The sequence below is a fragment of the Electrona antarctica genome, assembly GCF_951216825.1.
Source record: "Electrona antarctica genome assembly, chromosome: 24".
NCBI classification, from domain to species: domain Eukaryota; kingdom Metazoa; phylum Chordata; class Actinopteri; order Myctophiformes; family Myctophidae; genus Electrona; species Electrona antarctica.
In genome coordinates, this window is record NC_136803.1 from 25,003,673 (window position 1) to 25,013,451 (window position 9,779).

General features: G+C 47.4%; 1 protein-coding gene across 1 annotated transcript in view; it reads right to left on the reverse strand.

Moving 5' to 3' along the window:
- LOC306917595 (neuropilin-2-like) overlaps positions 1-5,187 on the reverse strand; it is a 127,268-nt gene extending 122,081 nt beyond the window's left edge. The window contains exon 1 of the mRNA XM_079495891.1: positions 4,447-5,187. Coding sequence (XP_079352017.1) covers positions 4,447-4,519 — 73 coding nt within the window. The 5' untranslated portion in view covers positions 4,520-5,187. The remainder of the gene's footprint in view (positions 1-4,446) is intronic.
- Between the last annotated feature and the right edge of the window lie 4,592 nt (positions 5,188-9,779).

Sequence of the window (9,779 nt, forward strand, 5' to 3'; positions counted from 1 at the left end):
CCTGGAATATGAATGCCGGTGGTAATGAGTAATTAATGCACATGTCACGCGAGTCAAACTGTTGTGATTACAGTATACGCAACTGGAAGAGAGCGTGATTGAGACTTGGAGATCACATAGGCTGTGCAGTAATGAAAGGGGAAAGTGAAGTCATTCCCGGACGCGAATAATTCCCGTTTTGTATTTAAAAAGATTGAATGTGTGTGTGTGTGTGTGTGTGTGTATCGTTGCATTGCATCATAATACAGGAACTGGCCCTGTTAAGTGGGTTATGAAAGCTTTTCACAAACCGTGATGTAAGCTTCTCCGGTGAAGGGTTCTTTTCTCTTTCTTATGATTTTGTTTGTATGTGCATAATACAGCAAACAAATGCGGTGAACACAGTGTGTTTCTATCTTCGAAAGTGTAACTAAATGGAACCAAATGGACCCTGGTGGGTCCGACTTAGTTCCATTTGGCACACTTTCGGAGCTAGATCAATCGATCTCAGCGTAAGGAGAGATGTCAGTTCTCGAGGTGGATTTGCACACTGTGCACACTGTCCTTTCTGCATTCTAGATTCGACCACACAGAGGCAGAAAGCCTGCATGGGGGCCAAAGGGACATAACTCGCCACTCCGAGTCCTAAAAGGTGTGCTGTGCATCTCATACCAATTCAAACCAAGACCCCCCCCCCCCACCCTCCTCCCGGGAGACAATTTACGTCCCCCACCAAAAAACGGAACCAAATCAAATCAAATGACGGGAGATTTATTTCCCACTCCAGGGGGTGGTCTCATGTCTACTCTGTGGCGCCACTCCCTCAGGTACTACGCCCCCGCATCCAAATCGCTAAACATCCACAACGGAGAGGCCCCCCCCCCATACCCCACCCCCCCATCCCCATCGCCCAGAGGTCTAGCTGCGATTTCACCCCATCCTCCGAGCGTCCCACCCCGGGCATTAGTGTCACTTTGTAGGCCCGTAATGAGCTTTTCTGCCTGCCCGCCCCCTTTCCTGACCCCTGTGCGCTTTGATGTTGCCCTTTTTTTCCTCCCGCGCTGCCCCCCTTTGCTTCCGTCCTTCACTTCCTCCCTCCCTCACGTATCTCCTCCTACTCTCTCTCTCCCTCTCTCTTCCTCTCTCCGTCTGTCTGTCTGTCATCATCATCGCCGTCTTCCTCACCGCTTCCTTCGACCGCGGGGTGGGTGTCGAGCTGCGCTGTTATCTGCTCTTTTGGGTAGAGCTGCGTTTTTTTTTTTTTTTTTTGCAGCCACCAACCTGATTTCTTCTCCCTCTCATCTGTCTGTCTGTCTGTCTCTCCCTCTTCAATTCCCTGATCCTCCTTATCCTGTTTTCTTCTCCCTCTCTCCCCCCTCCTCTCCCTCTTCTTTCGTTCCTCTCCTATTCTCTCCTGTGTCTTTCGGTTTTCTTGCTCTCTGCCATCTCTCTCTCTCTCTCTCTATCTCTCTCTCCCCTCCATTGGCAGCATGCGGACGGGTAAATGTGTAATGTGTCTTGTGGGAGGGGGAGGCAGGCGGTGCAGGAGGAGGGGACATGCAGTGTTTTGGCAGGCAGAGAGAGGTAAGCGGGGAGAGAGAAAGACATAAGAGAGAGAGGGAGGGAAGGGGAGATAGAGGGAGGGGAGAGAGAGAGAGAGAGAGAGAGTCGGGGGATGGAATTGCCTGGGCTGCCAAGAGGCCCACATCTGTCTCTGATCAACCAGTACACAGCGAGCCAGCGGCGCACGCACGCACGCACGCACGCACGTGCACACACACACACACACACACACACACACACACACACACACACACACACACACACACACACACACACACACACACACACACACACACACACACACACACACACACACACACACACACACACACACACAGGAGGACTAAGTGTCCTATTTAAAACAAGTAGCCTAAACAACAGGGAACAGCTTGTAAGAACAGAAGATTGTCTTGTCTTTTCGGGGGGCGGCGTAGGATCACCATCAGTAGCCCCCAGTAGAGAGAGAGAGAGAGAGAGAGAGAGAGACAGAGAGAGAGAGAGAGAGAGAGAGAGAGAAAGAGAAAGGAGATCCAGCGCGAAAAAAGGCATCTAGGTTTCGCACAGAATAAGGATAGAACGCAGTCGGGGGGGGGGGGGGGGGGGGGGGTAAAGCTCGGAAACGAAGAGGTCTAATGGGGAGCGCACGGCCCTTGACAGGGAGAGAGTGAGATAAGATTGAGTCATGTAGCGCGCACGTTTAAGTGTGTGTGTGTGTGTGTGTGTGTGTGTGTGTGTGTCTGTGTGTGTGTGTGTGTGTGGGTGTGTGTGTGAGTGAGTGTGAGTGTAATCTGTAATCATCATCGCATTTGGGGGCAGTCTCGGGGGGTGACGCGCCGTTCCCCCCAAACCGACCATGGGAATCCCGAGTGGTATGCAAACTCTGAGACTCTCAAGAGTTAACACTGATGATCGTACCACGTTAGTAGCCTGGAAAGCAGGCGAATCTGCCTGTGAGTGTTGTGAAGCACCAGCACTGAGATACAGTACAGAGAAAGAGAGAGGGGGGGAGCGCTTGCGGTTGATGAATATAGTGATTATAACGGTGATGATTACAGGCACGTTTAGCCCAAAGCCTACAATGACAGCCGGCGTGTTGCTCCAGCTCCGCCAGTCTTTTGGGACCTGAGCCCGTCCTGGATTTTCGCAAATAACAGGGGGCTTGCAAACACAAGCCTCGCCTCGCGCCTAATTCTTATTTTCATCGCCAACGCGAAAATGGGATTTAATTTGCGGCTGGCACGGGTGTGTGTGTGTGTGTGTGTGTGTGTGTGTGTGGGTGTGTGTGTCTGTGGGTATGTGTGTGTGTGTGTGAGGGGAGGGTGGCTGTTTATTTGTCTCCCCTCCTGATAAATAATGCAGTGCCTGTCAAGGAGACTAAAATAAGAAACGGGGGCAAAGAACTGAATGGGGTAAATATCATGTTTACATTTAGAAGCGCTTTCATGCATATGATTTCATCTCATTTCGCAGTTGGACGAGTCGACGGCGACGGTAATCACATTGAAGTGGAGTCGAAATAGATATATTTCACTAAATTTTTCATCAACAACTTGAGTGGTCTTTTTTTGTTTGTTTGTTTTCCATGCTGCGCGGCGGCACGCATATACTGTATCACAAGCTGCATTGTACAAAGGCTTGCGGCTATAGAACCGTATAAGTTACCCCCCCTGGGCCACAGGGGTCCCTGAGGGGGTTCTTGGGGAGGAGGGGAGGAGGGGGGGGGTAAATGATTGATTGTTAATCTTCACCATTATTACATGTACAACTAAATACAACTGGAGGGTGTGCAAGTATATGTCTGGTTTGATCAGTTTCACTGTTATCTCCATGCCTACAGCATAGATAGATAGATAGATAGATAGATAGATAGATAGATAGATAGATAGATAGATAGATAGATAGATAGATAGATATGCCTGTCTATAAATATAGACTAGATGTATAGATTATAGAATATAGATTCCAGGAAAGGAATCCTGGACCGAATGACAGATCCTTTCTGGACCAAATCACGTCTAACCATGCTGTTATAGATCGGAGATCCAGAGATACACATCTTATCAAATGGGTTATCCGTGGTCTAATGCACATCAAATTGGAGGGGTCCTTGGAATGAAAAGAGCGTGGGAAATGGGAATCACTGCTAAAAAAGATGGCATGATGTGTTATAGATAATATATAGGCTATATCTCAACAATGATTGCTATATCCTCAGCGGAGCTGTAGAGAATCATATTTAGCCTACTAGACCTATAGAGTAAAACCTATATCACTTTCCCCCCGTGGCTGTGACTGAGAGGCTGGTTCCTCTCACTTTCCCATCAGTGCAAAAATGGACATCGAGAGGGAAGGAATATCCCCAACAAGCAACCAACAACACATGGTGCGGGTTATCAGACAATGGCCATTGGATGCCAGTCCGCATGTGTTGTAGAAACGGAGTTGATTTGAACCAGATGACAGCTTTTAAAAGAAAACAAACGTGTATTTTTTGCTCTTTTAAAAAGGTGAGAAGAATAACTGCAAGGTGGGGAAATATTGCTTGTTTAGTATACCCTCTGGCTGATGTGGTCTAATACTATAAGGCGGTGATTGGTTGCAGATTAAACTCATAGCCATATGAACTATGAAGTTAGTTTGCATTGTAGGGACATCATGTGAGCTATCGTTTTCTGACGTTTTTTGCTCTAAAAACGGGAAGCCCCGCATCCCTGTATTGAGGGGTGGGGGGGGGGGCGTTCGCCAGCCAAAAATAACAGACCTACAAGCTCACAACGCGTCGCGCTGCGACGCGTTGTGAGCTTGTAGATCTGCTATTTTTCGCGAAATAAGCAGACCATGCGTGCGCCTTAAATCAGAAAGGACTTGGGAGAGAGAGAGCGCGTGTAGAAGATAAAAACTCACCTTCTTCTCCGTTGCTCGTGGATGTCAGACATATTAGCAGCACAAATCCAACCAGCGGTGACAGAAAATCCATCTTGGGGATAATATGCACCTCACGGGAAGATCTGGAAGTGTTTATAGCGGGGTTTTTTCCCCAACACCTTCTATATGAAAATGCACCCGCTCCTCAAAATCCTCAACAAGGGAAAATCCACACCCTTGTTTTTGGCACCAACACACAAAACAAAATATAACGACAAGCTAATTAATCCCAAAATAATGACCAAAATTGACCTCAAATTGTCCCGAATCTCGATTCTAAAATCACTTCAATTAATCCCCAAATCATGTCCAAAATAAAAACCGCACTCTTCCAGGCAGACGCATTGAGAGACGTCCGCTTTTCTACTTGAGACAAACTCTCATCTTTGTAGGAAGGTGAAAAGGATAAGTTCCAACAACGCAAGGAGATCAGCGGATCAACAGGAACAGTGTCAGGGGTCTTTGACTTGGTGGTGGTCTCTGTCTCTCCGAGGCATGTGAGCGAAGATCGGGTCTCCTCCTCTTGAGGGATCTCTGTGCGTAAATGTGTGCGCTCTCCTTGCGATCACATACAGGGGATCTCTCTCTGTCTCTCTCTCTCTACTCCCTTACCGGGGCGTGTGTGTGGAGCTCAGGTCCAGTCAACATCACACACACCGGCACCGCTCAAATAAAAAAAAACAAAGATCCAGTCTATATACCACCAGCTGAAATCAAACGGCGTCGTAGCTCGCTCTTCTTTTGCCGTCCAAAGGGTTCGTTCATTCCGCGGAATATCGAAGCTACACTACACACCGTCACCCGTCCGTCGCTCATGTGTGTGTGAGAGTGAGTGAGTGTGTGTGACAGCGGCTCCGACTCCGAGACGGCAGCATGTGTGTGCGTGAGTGTGTGTGTGAGAGCGTGTCTCTCTCCCTCTCTCTCTGGAGTGTGTGTGATAGCGCTTTACAGCGGAGCGGACCCCAGCTATCGCATTACAGTCAGCAAAGCGTGGCTCCGCCCCGCAGTCCCCCTCAGAACAGCCCCCCCCCCCCCCCCCCCCCGTGTGTGTGTGTGTGTGTGTGTGTGTGTGTGTGTGTGTGTGTGTGTGTGTGTGTGTGTGTGTGTGTGCGTGTGTGTGTGTGCGTGTGTGTGTGTCACGCACGCGCGTTTAAGGAGAGATACCACAGATAGAGCATAAACTCTTCCAGTCTCAGATAAGCTACATTGTAGTAGCAAACAAGGGAGCGTGGAGGAGAATATTTCCTTGGGCTGTTTTCAGAAAGAATAGAGGAACTAAGGAAGCGACACAGAAATGATGTAGACTAGGCTAGGCCTACTTGCGAGCACATACACAAAACAACTCTAGGCTACGACTACTACTACTACTACTACTACTACTACTACTACTATACTACTACTACTACTGCTACACCTACTACTACTACTACTACTACTACTACTACTATTACTACTACTACTACTACTATACTACTACTACTACTGCTACACCTACTACTACTACTACTACTACTACTACTACTACTACTACTACTACTACTACTACTACTATACTACTACTACTACTGCTACACCTACTACTACTACTACTACTACTACTACTACTATTACTACTACTACTAATAATAATAATAATAATAATAATAATAAACTCACAAACTGAAAATAAAGTCCTTATTAATTACAAAAGGACAGTAGCAAATGTAGAATACTAAATTTAGAAGATAATCTAGACCCAGTCAAACAATTTTTTTTACAAAAGGTCTGTAACTCTGAGAGTGTACAAATGGAACAAAATGCACCCATAGGCCAACAGGTCTGTAACTCTGAGAGTGTACAAATGGAACAAAATGCACCCATAGGCCAAAAGGTCTGTAACTCTGAGAGTGTACAAATGGAACAAAATGCACCCATAGGCCAACAGGTCTGTAACTCTGAGAGTGTACAACATGGTTGCACGCTCTCAGAGTGAAATAAGCGCTGAGGATTTCACATAGATTAGGGTTCCGAAACAATTGTTCACTGTCAAGAGTTACGGACCCATAAAAGGGTCCATTTGGAGCCCATAATGTGACCCCCCCCCCCCCCCCCCCCCCCCGGACCCAACATTATGAAACAAGTGTCCTGAAAGCAGACTTCACACATAATAACGACACAAAACGATGTGTCAGAGAAACGCTGCGGAAGCACATCTGTTTCCTCATGCCGCTGTGTGTTATTAAACACGACACCGATGCCCTTTGTGAGTCGCTCGTCCATCCGGTTATGCAATGCCCATGGTACCGCGGTCCGAGTACCCCGTGTACCCGCTCTGAGAGTACCCATTTATACTACCCATGGTACCGTGGTCCGAGTACCCCATGTACCCGCTCTGAGAGTACCCGTTTATACTACCCATGGTACCGTGGTCCGAGTACCCCGTGTACCCGCTCTGAGAGTACCCGTTTATACTACCCATGGTACCGTGGTCCGAGTACCCCGTGTACCCGCTCTGAGGGTACCCATTTATACTACCCATGGTACCGTACGAGTACCCCATGTACCCGCTCTGAGAGTACCCATTTATACTACCCATGGTACCGTGGTCCGAGTACCCCATGTACCCGCTCTGAGAGTACCCATTTATACTACCCATGGTACCGTACGAGTACCCCATGTACCCACTCTGAGAGTACTCATTTATACTACCCATGGTACCGTACAAGTACCCCATGTACCCGCTGAGAGTACCCATTTATACTACCCATGGTACCGTGGTCCGAGTACCCCATGTACCCGCTCTGAGAGTACCCATTTATACTACCCATGGTACCGTACGAGTACCCCATGTACCCACTGAGAGTACCCATTTATACTAGGCATGGTACCGTGGTCCGAGTACCCCATGTACCCGCTCTGAGACTACCCATTTATACTACCCATGGTACCGTGGTCCGAGTACCCCATGTACCCGCTCTGAGACCCCTTTTCCACCGGTTGGTTACCAATGGGAACCGGTTCTGTTCTTTTTGGTTCTTATAGTCCATGAGCCAGAGCTCCAAAATTGGAACGTTAATTATGAATTGAGTGGGAAAAACCATGCCTATATTAGATTGTTATCACCATGACACCCAATTGACAATTACCCATTTGATTACTTACACAACGACAATGATTTATTGTATGCAAATGAGGCATTATTTAGGAAAATATGCAAAATAATAGAAAATATGAAAAAGCTACTACTGTGGAAGGGTTATCATGTATTAATTTACTTGTATTGATCCTATAAACAATTTAATATAGGTCTAGTTTTTCCCACCAATTTTGGAGCTCTGGCTCATGGACTAAAAACCAAAAAGAACTGAACCGGTTCCCATTGGGAACCAACCGGTGGAAAGGGGGTCTGAGAGTACCCATTTATAAACCCATGGAAATCCATTCAAACTGGTGACAATTTAAATCACGGTGAAAGCGCAATTTGAATTGTGTCCTTTGTTGACCTTTGTTAAGATAATTGATTTAAAAAAATAGTTTGTTATTAACTATACTGTATTGAAAAGAGGAGAAGAAAATTAAAAGAGAAAAAAATGTTGTGTTTAAAAAAAGAACGTTATTATTGTGAACCTATAGTATCGTGATTCTAATCGTATAAGTTGAGTGAATCGTTACATGCCTACATTTTGCAAATGTTTTACAGTATAGACTGCCTGTTTTACCTGTGTGGATGACAGAGTAATTGTTGTACCCAGTGTAGTAGTTGACATCAAATTGATGACACAGACAAAGACAGTGATTTGTGCATTATAGACATTTCTGGACAACCGCCAACCTCCAACATTCCAGTCAGCACATCCCTCCCTCGCGTCCTCGGCAGGGGTGTAATGATGATTTGACGCTGCGCGCAACTCACATTCTTGTTGCGTTGCGTGCAGATAGGACCCTGGCTCCAGCAGTACCCTCGGCGATACACACAATGAAGTAGATTGGTATATAGGTTGCTTCTCGAGACCAGCTCAGTGGCCTTGTGGTTAGAGTGTCCGCACTGAGACTGGGAGGTCAGGGTTCAATCCCCGGCCGGGTCATACCAAAGACTCTAAAAATGGGACCCAATGCCTCCCTGCTTGACACTCAGCATCAAGGGTTGGATTGGGGGTAAATCCCTACGACATACTAGCGTCATGTCCAGGGGGTGTACTTGTACATCAAGCTGACTCACGCTACAGAAACAGGAGATAGGCTCCTGCCCTATGGGCCTTATGGCTCGGCAAGGCTACTTGCTTCTCGAGATAAATGTATCTAGATCATTTGACTTTTAAGTTGATCACACAGAAACCTAGCTTGTTGCTGGTGCACGTCACGGTCACCATAGTAGTCGCCAAACATTGGGCGAACATTGGTGAACCCAATAGAGCTTGTATAGCTCTGCTATTTCCGCTACACTGACATGCAACAAAATATATAGGGGTTTAAGTAGTTATAAGTGTGCATGTTTCACTTGTTTCTTGCTAAAAATGGTGGAGCATGCATGCAGCACACTGCCAGTTTCTCACCGATCCACCACAAAAAAGCACATGAAACGGCTAGAAAAAGCCGGTGTCACACATACCCCCAGTACGAGGTGGACCCCACCTCAGCCCTTATAGCCCAGCACCGGCCCGGCCCAGGACCAGGCCCGGCCCAAATCTCCGCCGCCCTACAATCACCAGGGCCTAAATACAGAGCGGTACCGGCCGCGTAATGACACACTGCCGCATGCCCAAAATAATGTGCTGCATGGGAGCGGGCCTCCCTCTCTCTCCCCGCATGTGCCCTGCCTACGCGGGCTTGTATTACCATGTAATGTAACGGGGCTGCGTAATGAGCTACGGTACAGCACAAGTACAGTACAGTATGTAACCCCCACCCCACACACACACACACACACACACACACACACACACACACACACACCCCCAGCGCACAGCTTTATTTGGAACGGTCGGCAAGGTGCAACGCCGAAAGGTCACCACACACACTGTGGGACACCGTAAAAGCGAGTGCATTGATTTATGGTTGCTTTGTTTACCGCTGTGTTTCTTGTGCTATCTTTCTTAGCTTGCTTTCTTGCTTTCTTGGTCTCTTGCTTGCTTTCTTTCTTGCTTGCTTCTTTATGGTAGGGCTTCCACAAAAAGACATTGTACCCACAATTGTACACCAAACCTGCGGTGTGAGCATGTGACAGCAAAAGGCATTATTTCCTTCTCTCCATTTGTCCTCCTTGCGTCCTTGAACCAAGGTTGCGTCACTCACGACTCACGAGCCTGAGTGACACCCAACTGTCTGTCTGCCCG